The sequence below is a fragment of the Rhopalosiphum padi genome, chromosome 3, assembly GCF_020882245.1.
Source record: "Rhopalosiphum padi isolate XX-2018 chromosome 3, ASM2088224v1, whole genome shotgun sequence".
Lineage (NCBI taxonomy): Eukaryota > Metazoa > Arthropoda > Insecta > Hemiptera > Aphididae > Rhopalosiphum > Rhopalosiphum padi.
The window spans coordinates 55,353,478-55,377,696 of record NC_083599.1 but is presented as its reverse complement, the minus strand read 5'-3'; the positions used below and the strand labels follow the sequence as shown (position 1 = coordinate 55,377,696).

General features: G+C 27.3%; 1 protein-coding gene across 1 annotated transcript; it reads right to left on the bottom strand.

The window, feature by feature from the left end:
• Positions 1-19,142: 19,142 nt before the first annotated feature.
• Positions 19,143-22,789, bottom strand: LOC132927090 (uncharacterized). Its single transcript, XM_060991548.1, has 6 exons — positions 22,498-22,789; positions 22,299-22,435; positions 21,332-21,480; positions 20,433-20,582; positions 20,261-20,369; positions 19,143-19,343 (listed from the first exon to the last, which is right to left on the bottom strand). Exons 3-6 carry the CDS (start codon positions 21,332-21,334, stop codon positions 19,195-19,197), a joined length of 411 nt encoding a protein of 136 aa, XP_060847531.1. The 5' UTR covers positions 21,335-21,480; positions 22,299-22,435; positions 22,498-22,789; the 3' UTR covers positions 19,143-19,194.
• Between the last annotated feature and the right edge of the window lie 1,430 nt (positions 22,790-24,219).

Genomic DNA, 24,219 nt, shown 5'->3' with positions numbered 1-24,219 from the left:
TAGTTACAGGGGCAAGAGTCCTAGACAATCACAGTTAAAAATAACCCATATAGAGCCAATAGGTTCCCGTTATTAGGATTTAGGATACGTATAACTCTTAAAAATCAAAAAAGTTTAAACAATAAAATATGTTGGTACTTACACGTTTTTACTCTGCAGTTAGCACATAAGATAATATAATTGTACGCGCTTGTAGTTAGAAGCGAAAACCTTTAAAACAATAGGATCTATTTTGTGACGTATGGTCCTTATGTACCTACGTATTTAAGTGGACGTCATACCCGCATGTGTTGTCTCTGTCGACTATCTTACGAATGTAAGGCATAGCAAATTTGCGTTCAGCAAATTCGATTTTATGTTGTTAGCTTTAATATTAGAGTCAATTTATCTATTATCAAACTTAATGGTAATAATATTATCCAGGGCATCTAATAGGCTTTTATTGATATTTTAATTTTTAAGCGAGTTACGAGCATTTTAAATTTTTAATATTTTACATAACTATATAACTCACTTAAAAATTAAGATATCAATAAAAGCCTATATGAGATGTCCTAGATAATATTATCACCTTTAAGTTTGATAATATTAAAGCTAATAGCATAAAATTGAATCTGCTGAAAGCAAATTTGCTTTACCTTACGTTCGTAAGACAGAGGCAACGCTTACGGGTACCTATGTTAATTAAAGTGTAATACACTTTAAAGTGTTTTGTATGATCTACTGACATTTTTCTGCTGAATTTAAATATTTTTTCAGAATTAAGATTAGACAACGTAACTAACTTTAAATTTGACAAATCAATAAGAAGGTAGTCGTAAAATTCGTATAGTGAATTTTTATTGTTATCGAGTTTTTGATATTTGCATGCGCGTACGAGAGTGGCATCATTCGGCGGCTCCAGCCGGTGTCCGCATAGAATATCACTCACACTAATAATCATTTACAAGTAGTAACGCATAGATCCCGGGAGGCTAAAACGAAATTATAAATAGCCTGAATGTTACCCCTTAAATAATAAATAATAACCTTACTGAGGCCCTATACTATAAATTTAGAAATATCGTTAAAATTGCCTATACTTAACCCCTTAAAAACGGACGTGTAGTGTATGCGTATGAAGTGAATGCGATAAAGTCATTCAAACAACCAACACAAATTATGGCACTAATTATTCAATACTGTAGCTAAATATCGCACGTAAAATGTTATCTAAACGGACACACTTATCTTCGTATGCTACACCGTTATTTTTAAATAAATTACCATGGTATTTTAATATTATAATATTATTATTTATTATTTATCACCTCTTTTATGCCAATATCATAATAATAATATCTAATATATTATCTAAGCCAAAAATATTTTAATTTATTACGGACACGTCGAGTACGTCCTGTAAATGGTAGACGACAGTTCTGGTCAGACGGTCAGCGTCAGTACCTATTTGTTTTTCAGTGTCCGAATATAAGTTGCATTGTGTCCAGTGAGTTTCATGTTAAGTTTATTGTGTGAGACATAAATTATAATGAATGGATGAAAATTATTATACCGATACATAACGATAAAATAATGATTTGAGGAAAATGTTGATTTTAATAATTTAGTTATTTGAGAAACAAATATACAATGTTAATGTGTCTATACTGGAACATTGATAAAAAATCTCGGATACTTTGTCAGCAACGTTTCCACAATAAAACTATAACACGAGTTTTATAGTATCGCGTTAGGTTGGGTTCTTGTCACATTGCATTTTTAATATTTAGTATTCACAAATACACACATATATATATATATATATATATGTGATTTTACAAATATACTCTCCTGAGGATAACTTTCCGAGAATGGAAGAACCGATGGTTATTATGGTCGGGAAGTAGGATTGCTGAGTGCCTGAGTCACACACCCAAATAGATGGTTCTTCGAGAGAAGGCACACTGAACTAGACGGCAAATTATGGATAGGAATGAGGTCTTCTCCGTCTATTGTCGTTGAATGATTCTCTACACTGCCGTTGATTCAAGTAACCTAACTGCAAGTCGAAAGCGAAGGTTAGTAGCGAATAAAACACGAAGGCCAGGGTATATCGATATTCACCGTGAAAACGGTGGCTTTATGTGTTCGTCCGTTGGTCGTAGCGTCTGTGCTGGCTGTCACCGTATTATTTGCATGTCGTTGTCGTGCTGGCTGCTGATACTGTGGGGTCTACTATCAAATCTTCGAATTGTGTTGATGTTAACGTCTTCAATGTATGGCTGGAACTGATTGCCGTTCATCAATTTCGGTTTGCATTTATGCCATTTTGGTGATGTGAGCACTCACTGTTGGGAGTTTCTTATAATTGTCCATCCCACTCCTGGTATTTCACCAGTCGTTACATTCTCTCAGCACCTCGCTAATCTTCTTATTTGTATCGGGTTTGTCCCATTACAACCTACTTATTTAATATTGATGGACTAACCTAACCTAATATTGAATAAATTCAATTGTTTAATTCTATTGTTAATTAACTTAATAATAATAATATTTACTATCATAATATTGATTATTGATAAAAATTTGTATTAAATATTAACACAATGGTTGTTAAATTAAAAATAGATTATTACATTATTACAACAATATTATAACTATCTTGTTAATTGTCCAAGTATAATGTATTAATGTATGTAGTTGTTTTATACATCGACCTTACCGAGCCCAATAATCGACTATTAATAATTATTAATTATTATCAGGATTTTTTTATGAACAAGTCTTGTAAAATGTTAAGATTAGGCCACACATAGTGGTAATAGTTATTGAGCTGTAACCGGTTGTACCTACCGTGAGTGGTTTGACCTCCGAGTTACCATTCACATATTATAGGTACGTGGCAGAACCACATGCGGTTATACTAAAAAATATTAGGTGATTGATGTGTTATTATATTATTATAATGTATTATATATTTTCAAATTTAGTAATCTGCACGATATGAAATGGATTTAGTTCACGATCGTTTAGTTGAGGTTTTGTATGTAACAGAAACTAGAGGTGGCTATATGATCCTGTGCAACGGCCATTGGTTCACCTAAATACCCAATGAATAACGATGGGAAACCAAGTGGACGTTTTTTTTTAAATTGATAATATAAGGCTAGGATCTAAACCAAAAGCCTAGGTCAGGGCATGACTATTAATTGCCTCAATTTTTTTTAAATACTGCATACATATTATTATTATTGGAAATCCAATTTTTTAATACCATTTATATTTTTATACATAATAAGGTAAAAAATAATTCAGTATAACTATGTCCAAATTTTGCGCTATGTGTAAAAAATTGATTAGTTCTTTTTGAAATTAATTATTATTTTCATTCAACTTATTTTTCTTCTTGTGGCTAAGTGAGAATGAGTGTTTAGAAATAATTGTTGATGGCCCACACGACACACTCTATAGCAGTATCAAAATAGAAACATTATTATTGGAAAAGAGTCGTTAAATACATACATTTCTTTTTTAACAACACTTCTGATTTTCTTATGGATAAAATATAATTATATCATTGATATAAGTATCCTTTTAATAAATACATAATTATAATATTTTAATTTACAAATTTCAACTAATATTTTGTGGCTCCAGAGTCCAGGTAATATTATATAATATTATAAAAATAATACATACCTATACGAATATACTAATACATTATTTATTTTAGTCGATGAATTTTGTAAAAAAAGATAATGCCGCAATAAATGTATAGGGGTTTTTATTTTGGGTCAATGATACGTTTCTCATATTTTATATTTCAGTCGTACGTTTTTTGTAATTATTTTAAATATTTTTCCATATCTTGTATCTTAGTTTCTTTACTGAAATTAAATTAATTAGGTAATTGAAATTGAACACTTATATCATAAGGACTTCAAAACAATATATTACATAAAATTATTTTTATTATATGATAATATATTAATAAGATATATGTACAATCTTTCTGTTTGCAATTACATTTCGGGGAATTGGAAAAAAATAAATCAATAAATTTAAATATTATAATAATATTGTTTATTACGGAATAAATAAATTCCAATTACATTTTAAATATACAAGAAAGTTACATGAGTATTTAAGGAAAAGGCGAAAAATATAAATAAATCAAGTTGCATGTACACTGTACATATTATAATATTGTGCATAATGAAAAAACATAAAAATTAAAAATGAATGAATACAATATGAAGAGAAATCATTAAGTGAACAGTGCAATAAATCTATATTATTTATAGAATTCCCTATGGCCATTAAAGTATTAGAGAGGAAAAATGACATATATTTGGTCTATATATTATGATGGAATCAGTGACGGATTCAAGGGGGAGAGGTCCGAAGACTCAAGAACAAATTATGCGAGGCAAAAGTATCCACAAAAAAAATTTTCGATAGTGAAGTATTTTTTAATAATTTAAATGATATCTTTATATCATTAGTCATTACTATTTATTGTACCTATCACAACAAAAACACTTCGACAAACTACGTGTAAAAAACGGATAAGTAAAAAAAAAACAATTCTTTAAGCACTATAAAGATGTGATATCATAAATAAATGCTAAGTAAATTGAATTCAAATACTCTTATTTTGTTTCAATAATTTATTTACTTGGCGAGAAATTGTTTTGAGTAGAATTGTCCTTGTCCATTTTAATATTTTAAATTGTTATGAACTTTTTATTATGCCTTTTGTTTATTGCGTTTGTGTGCTATTTCATATAAAGTATACAATTTCTCAATTTTTGCCAAGTAAATAAATTATTGAAACAAAATAAGTGTACTTTAAATCAATTTACTTAGCATTTATTTATGATATCACATATTTATAGTGCTTAAAGAACTGTTTTTTTTTTTTTACTTATCCGTTTCTTACTCGTAGTTTGACTAAGTGTTTTTGTTATGATATCTCCAATTTTCTACATCAATAATTTTGGTTTTAATTTTTCCTTTCTAGGATTATTATATAAATATAAATATTTATATACATCGACAACGTGCGACGCAACGACGACAGTCGATAACGAAACAAATCAAACAAATAATAAATACCCGAATGTGAGATAGCAATAATGAAATGCGTCGTAATGAAGCGGGGGAATCGGTCGTACGACAACGCGAGATGCAGCAGCCGTAATTCCAGATTTAAATTATAATTTCTCATTAAAAAGTTTGCACGTTTGAACGTTTCTATCAATAACTTAATTTCTAACTGTATAATTTTGATGATTGTTGCAAAAGGATCATCTACACAATTTTTCTGATTTTTTTAAAATTTATTAGGTATTAATTGATTCAGTGGATAATTGGTTATACTTATTAATTCATTAAATGATGAAATTGACTTACGGTAGTATTTTATGAACTCATCTGAGTGAGATCTTAACGTCATAATTTATTGTTACTTGAAACGAGACCATATAGTGGGATTACAAATGTACCTAAGATTTGTGTTCTAAGCGAATAAAATTCAAATCGCGTCCGCTTGTGTACGAGTTGTAAAATGTAACCTCTAATCGCAGTCGTATACAGGGCAAACCCATCCGCTGATTACAATATTATTGTGACCACTATGACCATATTTTGTCGGCAAAAACTACCAGGGTCTCATGCAACTGCGACGAGCGTTTCATTAGCGCGAACATAAATTAACTACGATCAAAGTCTAAAATAAATTAATCTAATGAAAATTGTATTTTATATAATATTATATAATACTTACTGTTAATCGTTATAGTTATGTGTATGTAATATAGGTGATATCTAATTAGATTACAATAATTAATTAGACTATCTATGCACTGAATTTTTAAATTCGTCAAAACATTTATCATTTGATTAATCAAAATATTAAATATTCGCAACGATTATTATCGCTATAGTCTTAATAAAGTTGTATATTCGTCCTGTCTGGCTCTAAATTTTTAGAGCTCCCAACAATTTTAAATATGATTGATTTTTAAAAAGTAAAAACAACAATCTAGTATTATTAATGATAAAATTTCATAAAAACAATGATCATTTTACGAAAATATTTAATTTGTAATATAATGCATTATATATGTATATATATATTACAATACGTTTTAATTTATGTCCTCAATAGGTTTTAAATTTCAATAATTATATTTTTATATTGTTGAAAAAATAGGTACCTACCTATCTAACGAAACACGATGTATGTATTAATATTTAAAATATGTATTGAAATGATCAGACTTTCAACGTTAGGAGGTATAACAATCCGCCGTAGGCATAGTGCTCAACACAGGTGTCGATTTACATCAGTTGAGGGCTGATAGTTAGACCCCAATTACCATTTTTATATCTATATTTTTTTTTAGTGATTAATTTCTAGATAACCATTCCCTACCGAATTTCCGGTGAAACGATTTTCACTCAACCATCTCAAAAGCGCCAAAGGCGGCTTCTACACACCGGAATCGAATTTGTTGAAATAATAAATTGATAATACTATATGATTTTTAATTCTAATTTATTTAACATTTTGTAATATGCATAATATACTGTTTTAATAGATCGTAGTAATCGTATAATCAAAAAAATTTAAAATTTAAATAACAAATTAATCATAGTAATTATACTATAATTGCTAACTCTAATTTATAAAACACTTAGCCAATATTTAGTATATTGAGTTAAACTTAAAAATAAATTTTGATTTTCCTTATACATTTGTCTCTGACATAGCATATTAATTACAAAAATAATTAAACGATATATGTACGTAATAATTAATAACACATAGGTATTTATGATGCATGTATATACCCATATATATAGTATCGGTATGTACATATAGTATGAATATATATAGTCATAGGCGTAACTAGTCCATATAGCCTTTTAAGTTAAAAGGGGGCTAGATTCCTAAAAATGTTTTATACCACATTTTTTTTTAATTAGATTAATATTTATATAGTTTCTATTGGTGTTTACAACTGACTTGTCTGACTTGAATGATTATTCGTGTATATGAAACATTATATTGTTTTATATTGTAAGCAAAAATAAAGTTAATACAAACATGTTTATTAGCAAATTCATTTACTCAAAAATTCTGGGGGGCTGAAGCCCCCCAAGACCTTCCTAGTTACGCCTATCGCCTATGTACATAATATTATATACATATAAAATAAATTTTCGCAGTTTGTACCTATAATGTATCTTATCGGTTTTGTAGCAGCTTACATACAGCCCTAATTATATAGAGTTTAGGTATTACTTACCGATTTTCAGTTTTTAAAAATAATTTCAAATTTGTATCAATTGATTTACCTATAATTATTTATTTAAATTGTTTTATTAAATTTCAAAAAAATTTAGTCTTAAAAAATAATTTGTCCAAACAAAATGTTTACACATGCTTTAAAATGAAACAGTGAGGTCTGAGATCGTGAAATACAACTACTATTAATGGTATCGCGTCTTATTTATTTGATAACATAATATGATATTAATTACTTATAAAGTTATAAATAATATTGGTGGGATGCTTGAAGCGTCGCCACAGTGTTGGTCGAGCTCGAAGCGGCTCGATGCGGGCGGTGGTGCTCGGGTGTGAACAGACGAATGGTGTGGTCCTATTTATAGTTCTAGATCATTTTGTACGGTGGAGCATTAAAAGTGCAAAACCTGGACATTTTGTATAAGGTTAAAAATTAAGATAGCAGAACTCGGACACTGTACTATTATATACTAATAAAGTACATAATAAAGTATAAATAAAAATTAAAATGTAAACAAGTCGTTAGCATATCTGTTCGAAACAAAACTCTCTGAAAGAATTCATAAATCATAAGACAAAAATTCCAATGCTGGTGATAATAATAATCTATTTAATTTATGTAACTAACATCAAAAAAAGAAAATAATAAATTTCGAGTTTTTAAATTCCCTAACTACCTATATTGGTTATATTATACATGACATGTAGATTTTAACGATTTTTTCAATACTATTATTTATTTATATTTATATTGTATACATCACTTTTAATTTTCTTTTAAACATAACTTTTTATAATATTTATAAACATTGTATTAAAAAATTTAAAATACTGATTATTTTGTCTTGTTAACATATACTATATTTTTTTTTAGAGTTTGTTATATGGACTTTTTATTTAATAATTGACATTACATATACTTAGTACTCAGGTAGGTATATATTTTATATTTGTAATATATACTTTTTATATTTAATAGTACAAAATGTCTGCATTCTGAAATGAACATTTTTACCCTACTGTACATACAGTTTCCGCATTCGGAGGCGGTTTAAACAATAAACCGTACAAAATGATCGTTTTCCTAAATCCTATTTATAGTGATGGGTATGAGCCACTGGAGTAACAATCGGTCGGGATAGAGTTGACCTCCGACATAGCGTAACTTGGGCGACGGCGTTACTTGTACAAGTCGTCGCGGTATAGATGTCGTTCGGTGACGGCGGTGTGCGTTGCGGCGGTCTCGCTGGGCTCCTGGTACTCGCCGTTGCTTCACTCCATGGGCCTGGAACGGCTGGAACGGTATCGTTGAAATTATTCGTATTTTCGCTGGATCGCTTGTCAGATATATCTTATCTAAGTCCTTTGGACTTTGGTTACCGGTCGGGTCTATTCTACGGTCTTCGGTACGATGATATCGTGTTGAAGAATAAAGACTTGATCTCGTCCCGAAATGTGACCGGTATATACCAATTACTTGATCTGCCGTACCGACTAGTCAATTTCGCGTGTGTCTAATTTTATTTAGTTGTTTTTAAATTTCACTCTTTATATTATTCAGGTAAATAGTATAACTAATAATAATCAATTCGAATTTTAAATGTTTCTAAACAACATTTATTTGTTACTTAGTTAGGTACGTGTTATTTTGTACTGTTAACGATATTTTGTATCAAAACCAAGCTTTATGAACTAATAGCACTTCCAGTACTAAATTATATGTATATATTTTGTAAAGTGTATAGAGATTAAAAAAAAATATTGAATTTTATCGGAACTCGGAAATGAATATTTATTTCGTATAAATAATGAAAATTGTTAAAACTCCCAATACACTTGGAAATTAGAATAAATTAAGCATTGTGCATCAAAAACAATATCAAATCGTGTTAATGTGTTATCATAACTTAGTTTGGCAAAATAATGGTAGTATTGACTATTGGTATATTTTTCTATAAAAATGTATAATTTACGGTACACACGAATTACGTACCAAAACAGGTAGATGAACCTTTTTGAACGAATTGCGTCCCCGACGCATTCGTGTTACCTTTTCACTTTACATTTTTTTTTAGGTTTACAGTGGTTTTCAAATTTATTGTGAATTTTGATATTTTTTAAAAATTAATAATAATTAAATATTAATCATTAACGTAATATTATTATATGAAAACTTGTTTTTAGTAATTTGTACTTTTACGCCGGAGCTATACACGACGTATTCGCCGCGTTTTGAACGCAGTGTATTCCGCGGAGTTTTCCATCGAATTAAAAATAAACCAATGCAATTTTAGTTCGACATACAACGCGGTGGAATACGCTGTGTACCTACTCGTATAGCTCCGGCCTTATAAATATTTTCGATAAAAATATTGGTGGAGCAAAATACAAGAACTAGGCTTGGCTTCAGACTATATTCTAAATTCCTAAATAATGAAATAGGCAAGTACTTAGAAATTACGTTTGAATTATATTTCCTAGAACCAGAGTTTGCTAACTATTTAGTAATTAGTAGATACATACATAAATGAAAATTCAATATTTCTTCCAGAATTATGGGCACTGGGCAGAAAAAAGTTCTAACTCACAAAGAACAACTAACTAACTAATGTCAAGGGCGCACCCAAGGGGGTGGGTAATGAGCTCTAGCCCCCCCTCCCAAATGGCTAGCCCCAAACATTTTGATAATTTTATTAGGTAAATTGACTTTAAATTATTATATAAAAAAATTATCAACTAACGAAATTGAAACATTAGGTATAACATAATATTATATATTTTAATATTTATACCTGTCATTCCGGGCCCCAGAAGAGACCTCTGTTTATATTATTATAAATACTATTAATATTTATAAATGATTTTAATTTAGCCCCCCCCTCCCAAAAATATTCTGGGTGTGCCCCTGACTAATGTGATTGATTATGACTTATAATTTATATTAGTATAACATTATTATGTTTTTAAAATTAAATTTCAATTTTTTATATAATCTGGCATATTTTTATTAATTATTATGGCAATATCACTTTAGGAGCTACTTACAATAATTAACTGTAAATGAAAAAGTAACACGAATTGCGTCCGGGATAAATACCAATATAATGGATATATCGTAATATACAACGCTCTCTATGTGGTTGATTTGGTATAATGTTGTTAGTGCGACATTTAGGAGTTAGTATAGGCAATCCGTTTTCGCTTTATCATCATAACCATCAGACTCATTGCAACACTCACACACTTGTGTACATTCGGCCGATCAAGATCGCTACAAACCATCTATCGAGGTAAGCGTTTCCGTAAAAAATCTAATTCTCTTGTTAGACATACGTAAACTGGACAACCATCTAAATATAAAAGACTTACAGACCATTTTCACTTATCGGTAAATTTAATGTTAACACAATGTGTATATACATTACAGTGACTTACTCAATAAACGATATACACTCGAAAGTTAACTCTTACTGTACAAGTTGAGCTACTATTCCACTTTTTAGTTTTTGTAAATTATAAAATACTCATAACTTACTTAAAGATCAAAATATCACAAAAAGCCTTCGATTTTAGTAATCTGGATTATATACATATATATATATATGTTTATTATGTTAACTGTGTTAATATGTTAATATATTTATTTATATAAATTTTTTTAATGACAATAGATTAATTCTGCAGTGTAATATTTAAAATAATAAAGTAAAATGCACCGGGGATACGATACACTCACATATTCCATTATAAAATATTAATTATAGTTTCCTAGTATTAAATTGAAAAATAAACATTTTTAAAGGTTTAGGTTATGGTATGTATAAAGGTTATGGTATTTTTTTGTTTTTAATTAAACATATTATGTTCTAACAATAAATGTTTATTTTATGCGCTTTTGGAAGAGCTGCTGCACGGGAAAAAATAAGTCATATAATATATTTTATTATATTTTAGTATTTATAATTATAAAAAATATTATTGTGGTAATCTGGTAACTACGTTATTGTATATTGATTATTAGTTGCTAGCGATAACTTAAGGTTAGTTTTAGCTCATCTGAGAGGCTGGTCTTTGACCTCTTTCGGTAAATTTAATTGCATCCCGGTAAAAAGGTACCGATAAAAACATACGTAAGTTGCGGCCCGTTTTTCTGGGGAATTATTGATTCTGCCGAAACTAACTTTGTACCGCTTGCGCCAGCTACTGTTTATTCCCCCCCCCCCCACCCGTATATATATTTTAAAATATATAGTCCTACTAAATATACTATATGAACGTAATAAAATGTATAAAATGATAATAATTGTATAGTTATTCTTTTGTAATTCTTTTCTTTTGTCTTATTACCTTTTATATTTCAATTGTTATATTATTATCTTACACATTTTTGTAATGTACTTTTATTATGTTGAATTTGATATTCTGTACTTTGGGCTGCGGACCGTATTAAAATAAAATAATAATTCAGAACTAAAATGTATATTCTAATTAATACGTCTATGTAAATATTTTAATTTTTAAGTGAATTATGAGCATTTTCAATTATTTAATATTTTTTATACTCATAACTCACCTAAAAATTAAATATCGTAAAAAACCAATTAGAGAACTCTAATATCAAAATTAAAAGCACACTATTGAAACTGGTGAACGAAAATGTAGTATGTCGGACGTGTGTAAGACAGAGACAACACAAGCGGGTGCGACGTCCTCTTAAGATATAGTATCTCTTAATATCTATAAGTCCTATATTTATATTTATTATACAAATGTAGTACTATTTAAAATATAAATACATGGGGGGGGGGGGTGATAAACAGTAGCCGGCGGAATCGATATAAAATTGGCGGAATCTATATAGGTACGCCCTTATATACGTAAGTTATGTACGATGTTACAGTCATCGTTTTTATAATTATTCTAGAAGAATTAGAAACTAAAAAAAATTACTCAAATTAAATTTTTGAGACAATTATCATTTAAATCTTTACCTGATTCACAGACTCATAATTCTTACAAGTTATAAGTTATATAATAAATAAATAAATAATTAATTAATAAAAATATTCAATTTAAATAATAAGATAAAACATTAATATATAAAATGTAAAAACACTAAAAACCAATATTATAACAGAGTAATGTTTAACAGTGCCAAGTCTGATAAAATAGGAAGGAAAATATTAGTTGTACATTTTTAACATACACTTTAAAATTTAATATAAGAAATACGTGGGGCGCAATTTATATATGTACCAAAAATACATAGGACACAATTTACATAGGTATACACAAAATCGGTGATATTCGTTTGCGTAGGTACAGTAGAACATTTTTTACCTGTAAACTGACAGCTCGTTTGCGAACAACTATTAAATATCATTTCCAATATAGACTTATGTTGCAAATTGCAGTGCCTAATAATGATACGATTAATCTTAAAAAATTCGATAAGATACATCATTCACATAATCCGTAATCCCAAAAGTTTTTGATTAACTGGTGTGCGGTTAGCGGTTCTAAACGATTAATGCAAATTTAGGTTGAATGTGTGCGTTATTGTCGACTACTGGATGTTTCGGCTACGTTTTGAGTCATTATATTACTATATGCCTATTGTTTAGTTAAACGTGTAATGATATTGAGACACGAGTTAACAGTACTTTAATTACAGTCATTTAATTTAGTGTAGTACCATAGATGATCAAATATCTATGTACATCGACATAGTACATGTATATAGTCCTAAGTCTGTAAAAGTGAGAAGAAAAATGTTTGAAAACAATCTTACAAAGCAAGTAAATATTATTTTTGTAAGTTCTTATGAGTTTTAGTAGACTTTAGATATAGTTTATGTACGCAAACGAGGTCCTACGTTAGTACATATTACATACGTTAGTATGTTATCAGTATTTTTGTTTTGTTTTGATTTTGATTTTCAGTAATAATTCAAGTTAAAAGTATGTAGCCCCCTCACTCCATAAAACAATTCTGGTTACGCCACTGTCTGCATACGTGCTTTTTGTATATTTTGTTTACCGGTAGATATTGGTTGTCTTTGCTGGTCGATCGATCGTTCGAAATACGTAACTACGATAAAATTATATAATATTTTATCATATTGAATTAATTATCAATGAAATACGTATCGATCACGCTGACGAAACACACCCGCGGTTGGAGTTGGATATGGCCCTGTTAGTTTCGGCATAAAAATGGTCACAATAATATTGTCTGCGAAGTTAGCCTATGCCAATAATGTATACAGTAATACCTGTCTTGTGTGGATTGCACGGGACCAATAAAAATGTTCATTATTTTAAGCAGGTTTCTATATCATATAGGATCCGACTCCACGTGGCCCGAGGGGGCGATCGCCCCCGTGCATTGATTTAACGGAGGTAAAAGTATTATTTCTCCCCCGTTGTGTATAACAGTAATTATTTGGTTAAAATCAGTTTATGGCATGAAAATATTCATTAAAACATCGGCGATTGCATATTTGCCACTTTTTGCGCAGACTAATTTATAACTTATTTAAAGACCTAACTAAAACTAAAACCAATAAAGAAAATTAAAATAATATAAGGTACATGTGTTATATTTTATTTTGCGCTCTAAAACCTAGCGGACTATTAAAAAGGGGTTACGGGGCAATCAGGTAATTACCCCTTCCGGTCAGCAAATTGTAGAATATTACAGAATTTTTTTTTTCGCTTAACAGTGGGGTTTGCTCCCGTACTAATATCAAAAAGTTGGCGCCTATGTTCTATAATCTACATAATTGAATAAAATGGAAAATTCCGTATTGAAGAGTTACAATTTTCCTTCCAATAATAAAAATTGAAAATTAATAAATATCATAAAAACATTTTAATTTTTAGTAAATAATTACAAAGTATGTATTAATAAATTAATATAATAAAATAAAGTAGACAGTTTAATACAATTATACACTTCAAAATTCTTGTAATAAGTTTTTTGTCTATTTTTTTTCTCTAACGGCTCTTTTTTCAAGTTGTATTACTAATGGAGTTATGTACAAAGTAAAAATACATTTGTATGCAAGGCTGGGCATTAACGAGTTAAAAAAATTAAAATTAAGTTACTTTTAACTAAGTTACCTAACGAGTTACTTTTATTTTTACGAGTAACTTATAACTTAACGAGAAACCCCAGAATAATTTGAACATAATATTAACTATTAGGCAATAAGTTTATTGTTTCGTTAACAATTATTATTTATTCATAAGTCATAACATTTTGTTCTTATTGCTTCCTGTGACCTTTTTCATGTAATTAATTTTACATGAGAAAAGAAATAGAAAAGTAACTTATTTTTAAATAAATTAAGTTACTTTTTTTCAAATTAACTTTTAATGAGTTAAATAAATAAAATAGTAACTTTTAACTTTATCCTTTTTCTATATCTATTAACTTAACGAGTGAAACTTAAAATAATTGGTTAACTTTCCCGCAGCCTTGTCTGTATGTAGGTACTGATTACTGTTAACTAATTTATTGGTTCAAGATTCAGTTACAATTAAAATTAATTGGTACTAAAATTTTACTAAGAATAATTTTTCTAATAATTTTTCAATTGTAATTAATTACACGTAATAAGTACCACCCATTCAAAAATGTTATGTACAGTGAAACCTCCACAAACGGACACTTCTCAATAACAAACGGTTTATCAAAAACGAGAAATGTCCATTACCTATACATTTTAATGAAGAAACTTTTAAGTTATGGATACTTAATACTTATAAAAATCTTAATTTAAAAATAATAACAAAACGACGTCATTGTAAAACGAGCTCACGCTGACACAAATGATCCATACATTAATGGGCTTGAAGTAGTAACTTTAAAATTTCACCTTACAAGCTTGAGGAATGTATTGAATGCTAAATAGAGTGATCCTTTTATCGAAAAATATTAAATTATTTCGAAGTCTATTTAGGTTTTTGAAATATTATTTTTTTACATAATTCCCAGTCGATATAAAACATTAAAAAAAATTAAAATATTAAAAAATGTTTAATATGTTATGTCGTTATAATTTTTTTAAATCAAACTTGTATTTTTAATTTTATATTCTGAAGCAGAATATTTTTCGGAGTATTTTGATACATACAAATCGAAATTAGGACGAGTAATATAGTATGAGTTATAACTGTTAGAAGTATTTAAAGTTTTGGTGAGAGGAGTGGAGTGGTACAGAGACACCCCGCAAAATGTTTGTCTATATTACTCCACTTACCTTAATTATTTTAAACACTTATAACTTATAAGTTTATGACTTAAAAAACTATTCGTCAAATTTTGATCCTTTATCAACAATAGTTATAAAAAAAAACTAAAAAAATAAAATTTTGTCAAGAGTTAAAAATTATCATACAATGAAAATGATAATCGAGATTTGGTAATAAGTATTTACTATTATTTTTTTTTTAATATAACAAAATATCAAAAATTTGTTGAGAAGAAATAATTATTTTACGAATGAATAATGTCGTAGAAATTTGGACTTTGAATGCTTATAAGAAATTAATTTTCCATTGAATTTGTTTTATATACGTTGAACAATTTATGCAGAATCTTGTTTTATATTTTCAAATTTTAGGTATAAAAACAAAAATGTATATGAATTTTTTATTATATAACAATTTGTATATTTTTAAGATTTTGACAAATTATATTGAAATATTTTTAAAATGTTATCGTAAATAGAAAATAATATAAACAATTGTTGAAAATTTCAATCGGTTATTCATTCTCGAGTTACACAAAAAAACAAAACTGGTTTTGTAAAAATACAGTACCTAATAAGTGTATGATAATCAATGTCATAGTAAAAGAGGTTATACGTAAACTGCGGCAAAATAAAAATTAAACATTATAGGTACCTATCATTTGCGACAAAATGAATAAGATACATATTATATCGGGTGTCGGCTGAACCCTGAACCTATCCAGATTGTGTTCTGTACATAGTAATTAGTAATTTTTATATTTCAAACAAACAACGATTGAGTTCAATTGAAGTTTAATAATATAATTAAATTAATTATTGTATCGTATTTTATCGTAAAAATTTACGGTAACAATTGATAATCATTTAAAGTAACTATACCGTATATATAGTATAAATCTATAACAAATGGTATTTGATATCTCTAAAGCAGTATTTCCCAACCTTTTAACCAACACGGACCACTAAGACTTGTACATAGAAAAAAAATTTACAGATTAGACTATTATAAAGACTGTGGGCTTCAAATTTGAGATACTTAAATTAAAATTATAATAATAATTTTAGTATCAATATTTTTAGTGTATTTATGTATAATACTTAATATGTTATAAATTTATAATTATACTACAAATATGTAGTTTAAATTTTAATTTGTTAACTCATTTTAGTATCACTGATAAAGCTTAATTAATAACTATATGGTTTTGATAAAATACAGTAATACACTTTACTTTTGTAAAATGTATTTGCGCTTATGGTTTGTTAAAAATGTATTTTTTTGCGCTTTTGGATTGCATTTTGGTCATTTTGGTGCTATGGGCTATAGAGCCATCCTGATTCCGTTCAATACGTATTTTAGTATAAATATAATTACCGTATTCACAATTCAAACGATCATCAAAAGAATCGCACAAGAATATTATAAAATTATCATAAGGACACTCATAAATCATTAGTATTCTTTAAACTTATTATTAAATTTGTATAGTTCACCGAGAGGCAATGTTATACTATTAAATTATTACAAATATACCTATAAAATTATCAGTAATTTTCAAATATTTATTTTATTTGACATTTTATTAATAATGTTGTAACATTTATTAGACATCAGTCACAAAAATTAAACCGAATTACTGAGGTTTAAAGTATTAAACTGTTTTAATAAATAATATTATTTTGCTTGTTTCATGTTTGTACAATTTTTTTAAATTTAATATCAATATACAGAAACATTTCTAATTCTAAATGACGCATTTTTCACTAGGTATCTTTAGACGATTAAATTTGTCAATCTTACGAAATTACGATGTAATCAATGCTATACTGGTAAATTACTGTTCAAAAAATATTAATTAAGTGAATCAAACGTTTAGTTTTGCTTAACTAACCTCATTTTTGAAAAACGTTCACGAGAACAATTTGTTATTGATTGTAACGATAGATAATCAGTGCCGGGGAGAGTAACTTAACTAAAGTTACAAGTCATTAAATCGAAATTATTTTTGAAGTAATTCGATGGTAATTTAATTACCTACATAATTTATAACATGTAATGTAAGTTACTTTTTGTAGTTAAATTACTCGTCACTTATATTTTATTTAATACATTTTCAAAATGTATTGATAATGTGTGAACCCAAGTATTAAAATTAAAAATATATCATCTATATAAGTGTTATATCGAATAAAATATTCTAAACTGTGATATTTTTCTTAAAGCTGTTTGACGATAAACTGATAAAGTGTTAATCTTAGAATGAAATTCTTATCTTTACTACGTTGTATCATCACAGAACAATAATATAATAATAATATTCTGTGGTATCATTTATTGCTTATATGTTTTATGCCCACAAATTCGTTTCTACTGTTTCTAGTAATCAGTGATTATTGTCGACGATCTAATTTTACGAATTTCTGGTACCTATTGGCTATTGGTAATGGTAAATGACTCACTGGTTCATTACGAATTACGATTATGATTACTTATTCGACATTCACGAATCACAGTATCGAGACATTCGTGTTATGACTGTTAAGTATTTATATTTTATAATATTTAAGTTCATAATTATGTTTAAAATGGAATTGGTCTGTGAAAGTAAAATACTTGAGCTACGGCTACCATGTCCTGTGTACAACAATTTGTTAATATAAGTTAATTTCGGTAAATTACTATAACCTTTAAGTTGAATGTAACTCCGTGCAAATTCCAAAACCTATTCTACTCTATTACAAGTAATTCAAATCTAAATAAAATATTTGATATAAAAGCAAGTGGATACTATATTATATTTATATAATAGTAATTAATAACCTATGTTTATATAGTAAATAAGCAGTTATTAAATCAGTCATGTGAAAATCTTAATAATTTAACATTTTTATGTTTATTTAAAATTGTCAAACATTATTACCAATTGTCATAACAATTTTGTACAGTGCAATACTTGTAAATAAATTTTGGTAATTATAATTGGGTAATTTTTTAACGCGTATTTATTAAATGTTTTTTCTTTAGAAAAGTTTGTTAATTTGGTCAGACCTTTACAAACAAGAGTAACAATTTTTACTTATTGTTCTAAAATATTCTAAACATACATTCTAATTTATATAAAATTTTACAATAATACAAAAATATAATTCATGTTTTAGTCAAAACATGGTTCCAGAGTGAAAGAGCTTGTGTTTAATTGTGACCATAGTGCTAAAGTGCAATGGGTAATATACGTTTAGTTGGTCAAGTGCTGTAGAAATCATATAATTTATAGATTATTTCATATTAATGCATTATAAAACTTACTTAGGTATTTGTATATAAGTAGTATTATTATTTATTAATTAAATAGATAACATTTTAAGCACTTGAGAGATGATATATAGTATTTAGGGTTATAAAAGATAAAAACAAAAATCAGAAATCAATAAACATTAGAAAGAATATATTTAGTGGTATAAAATCAATTACATGGATGATACAATTTTTTACAAAATAACTTGACAATAAATACATAATTTTTCTAATAATTACAATAAATATTTCATATGGTAAAACAATACATCTTACAATCTATCCCGGTATAAAAAAAATATTTTACAAGAGTATTACTAGATTCATGTTTAAAATTATAAATCATAATGAATAAGGGTCATTTAATAGAGAATCTACATTAAAATTATTGACTTTAGGTGTAATTACTTCTTCATTATTCGGTTGATTTGCAATAACTTCTTCAATGTCTAAATCTGTCAATTCAGGTAAATAATCCAAATTTTGAACATCTAAAAATAATATTAATTAATATTATAAATAGTGACAAATGAAAGAATTTTAGGCATTTTAAGTGAGATTCAAAAAGTTATAAATATAGTAATATTAATAAAATATATGAAACAAAAGACATATTAAATTAGTTTCAATGTGGAAATATAGCTATCTCAATCGGGTAATAAATAACTTTAAAAATTCAATTTTTTCGTGATCTAAATGCTTTTACACTAATGTGTTATTTTCAAATGTGCTTTCTCGAAATAATAAATGAGGAATTTTAAACATCATGTATAATATTTGTAGAATAGCAAGTAAGAAATAAGATTAATATGACAGTATTAAAAAGTATTTACAATTATTATAGTTATGTATGTCCGTTATGTTTGCTGTATAAAAATATGCTGGGTAGGTAAGTAAAAGATATTTGTCATCTATATAATATTACAGCCACACTATAAATGTTTAAGCATATCAATAGACTTTTACAGTTCCACACAATATTTTAAAATTTTGATATGAATTCTATACGAAATGTGAACATTCCACATACTTTTAAGCTAGAGAGTCTTCAACCTTTTTATTATTATAATTTTTATGATTAAATTTTAAATTACAAACTTTTATTATTATTATTAAAACATTTCAATTTTGAATTGCAAATTATTTATTTTATTGTTAGTGTGATAACTGACATTGTTTTTTATTAACTAATTTTTCTATATTTGGTGGGACCTGTGACGATGCAATCCTCAGAAAGTTTTCTAAGTAAATGTCAGTTAAAGGAGCTAGTTTTCAATTTAAAAATTTTCATTCGTGAAATAGAAAAGATACATGCTATATTTTAAATGTGATCGGGAATTGCAAATAATGCTCGCGGGTTGAAGACTGACTCCTGCTTTAGAGGTATAAATAATAAATATTAAATTACTTTGTGAAAGAATATCAATTTTGTCCATAGCTCTAGTTTGTATAGCCACATTCAATATTTCAGCAGCTGTTTTTTCAATGATTTTCTTCCATTTGTTTATTCCATCATTCTATAAATAATGTAAAAAGAATAAACTAATAATTTAAAACTTATGTTATAGTGTTTTTATTACCGTACTAGTTTTGAGTTTGTAATTTTTTGCTGAAAAATGTGATTCATTTTTAGGTTTTCTCAATCTACTGGCAGAATTCAATGCATTTATTTTTTTTGATACATTTATTGCATTTATTTTTTTTGATACATTTTTTGCATTCACTAGTTTCTACAAATCATATAATATTAAACGATACAGTTCTATTCATACATATTTCTAGAAATGCTTATCCAATATCCAGCTTTCTGAATATCTTAGCTTATATATTTACATACTTAATTCAATAACTATATTGCTATGTGTAATTGTGTCAGTAAATTATCATTTAAACTTTTATTATTATATAAAACGTAAATGTATAACACCCGTAAAAACATTAAAATAATTTATTTAAGCTGATCAACCCAGCTTTAGTTTTACCATTGAGATTCTTTAAATTCTTTTATGGTATTCAAACTATAAATTAAATATAAATCTAATTCGTTATATTTTTTTAAATATAAAACTGATCTAGTATTTTATTTTTTTATTATGTACATTTTTTTATATTTAATAAAAATGACAAGAATGTTATATATTTTATATTAACAAAGTTGTATACTTAACTATATGGCTTATATGGCTATATGAATAATGGTTAATAAATATGATTTATTAATGTGAAATTTATATAATTTATATAATTGTATGTTTATTTATGACTTAACTTAATAATTTTCAAAGAACATGTTTATCGTTAACTATTTCTTCATTATAACTTGATCGATTTTTATGAAAAAAATAAACTTATTATATGAATTCAAATATAATGACCAACTAACAAGACCAACTTTTGATTAAGAATAAAAAGTATAAATATATCATAATGCCTAAAACAATATTATTTAATTATTTAAATATTGATAATGTAAACACACCATTTTGCACGTTTGTCAATAGTTAGTTCAGGTCAGCTTCAATCGCCAGAATCACTGAATTGTTCATCATGATAGCATTTTCAAAAAAAGTATATCAACTCATTTTTAAACTAAAATATTCTGCTATCTTCGTTTTTTGAGAAGCCTACCTATGAAAATATATGGTGGATTAATTAATATCTAACCACATACTTTGACATGAATTAAATATTATTTTCCGTATGATTTTAATAATGACAGTATAATGAATGAAAAAAATAATTTTATTTCTAATTTATTATTTTTATGTTGGTGATTACTAGCTATAAATATCCATAACTAATTTCATATTAGACGACCTGTACGATACATGATATAATTTATGTACGATGATCACTAGAAAAAGCCACATCAATATGAAACATTAAAATAATGTCAATATAGGTTTATTAGAACATAGTGTGTATTAATTAACAATGTACTTGAATAATGCTACTTGGGTTAGATATATATATGATTTCCAAAAGACAAATATCTTTATACACAATCGTTTGATTTTGGATAAAGATCCACATATAAAATTTAACTATGAACCTATTTCACCTAATGTAAAACAAGCTTTATGTTTATAATAATAAAAGTTATAAATTGAAGAAATAATAATAAATAATAATAAATGACAATGATTTAAAGACAACTGAAAAGTTTAAAGTTACCTTAAGTCTTACCAAAATTGTTTTTATTATATTAAACAATCAATTTAATTGATTAACTAAATTGAACAAAGAGATGTATTTTTAAAGTATAATTATATAGTAGACTTCTAAATAGTTTAAACTGGATTATCAGGTTCATATTATAATGTTTTCATTATAATAAAAATTGAGGTATAACACAAAATCTGTTTTTGAACCACCCGAAGTTACCAGTACACCAGTACAAAAATTAATTTAATATTTTTTGAGAATACAAATTTATATTATATTACATCGGATGGAGGAGATCTGGGTAATCCGACATCTTTAGCCATTTGAATTGCCATTTGGATATCATTAACATCAATTGTGTCCTTATTAGCAAATGTTGCACAAGATTTGGCTTCTTCCAAAATGAGTGATATGGATCCTAATCAACCAAGTTATAAATTAGTCATGGAAAAAAAATATATCGTGTTTCACAGCAGTTACTGTAGTTATTAAATTCCAACAGGTGGTTTACAACTTGGTCGTCGCATTCGCGTATTCCTAAATTTTCCATCATAGACACAACGATTTGAGAATCTTTAAACAACGATTTATCTTGCGTAGACGACATGATTTTGCCGAAAGTCAAACTCGATAACGCATCAATGATTTTCCGATTCCTATGAAGTAACTAATAAGTATAATTTATTTTATAAAACCAAATTATAAAATAAAAATAAATAAAACACATTAATACCGTAGTGTGTACTAGTTACGAACAATTAAAAAAATCAAACGGAACATGACATTGCACAATGACATCAAACTAAAAATGATAATGTAAAATGATTATCAGGGTTTATAAAAACCAAATTCGATAGGTATGTATGATTAGGCATGACGTAGAATCTTATACTCCCGCCATTGTGCAGGCTCGGGCTATCAATTTTCAATAATACATCGTTGTTTTGTGCCGATGGGAGTTGGCGGGAATTTTATAAATTTAATAATTTAATTTAGATTTTAGAGAAAAGACGAGTATATTTGAATTTGACTACCTATATAAACATTTTATTTTTTAAGCATTGAGACAAAACTGTTATGACATAATTAAAATTACAAAATACAACTAGCAACATCAGATTATTATTCTATACATTTAAAACCCTTAGCTACATACTTTCACTTACTATCAAGAGAATGGTTTTCATAACTATGGCTTAGCTTATACCTAGTCTTGCCATAAGTTCTGTCCCTTACACAAAGGTGTGTACTTAATAAATAAAATATTAAAAATATTAAAAAACTGATGTTATTTATTCTTTATTAACTTAGTAACTAAAAAAAACTTAATACTATTCAAAATGTCCACCGTTTACATTTATACACTTGTTCAAGCGATCTGGCTACTGTCTATGACAGAACGCACCATTTCTAACGGTATTGAGGCAGCTGATTTTACCAAATCGGATTTTATTGATTCGATATTTAGATAGGGCTTAGAGCAGGCCTTCTCCTCTGAAATACTCCAGTCGGTAGTCTAGGAGATTGAAGTCCAATAAGTTAAAAATCTCTAATGGTGTTTTTTTACACTTAAATAACGTAATAACAGCAATACGATTTTCTATAATACCCCATTCCATGTTTAATACGTGACGTGAACTATCGTACTAACCATAAATAGCAGATATGACACTTGTTAAAAATTATATTAAAAAAAAAACAAAATCATTACCTAGTGTTATCGTAAAATATTAAGGGAACAACTTACTGATAAATAGGGACAGAACTTATAGCACGACTAGGTATATTTATATGGTATTATGAATTGGGATGGTGCCTATAATATACATCTTAATTCACTTGAAACTACTATAAATTCTCTTATTAAAATATCTTTTATGAAAACACTATAGGAAAAATACTTTTATATATTATACACAGAATATTGTAATTTATTAAATTTAACTCAATTATAGGTGAGACATAAATAATCGAATATGTTTTTTCTTGAAGTACAAAAAATTAAATTTAAACATGACAACTCAATCACGAGGCTCTATGGATATTTGTATCATACTATAGTAATATTTTGGGACTTATAACCAAGGTGAAATGATAAGGTATCGACACTTTCACCCGTCCACCTACGTCAAGATGATCGAAAATTTTACTGTAGTAAAATACGCTACTACCTACCCTATAGTTGATAGGTAATAACTGTTA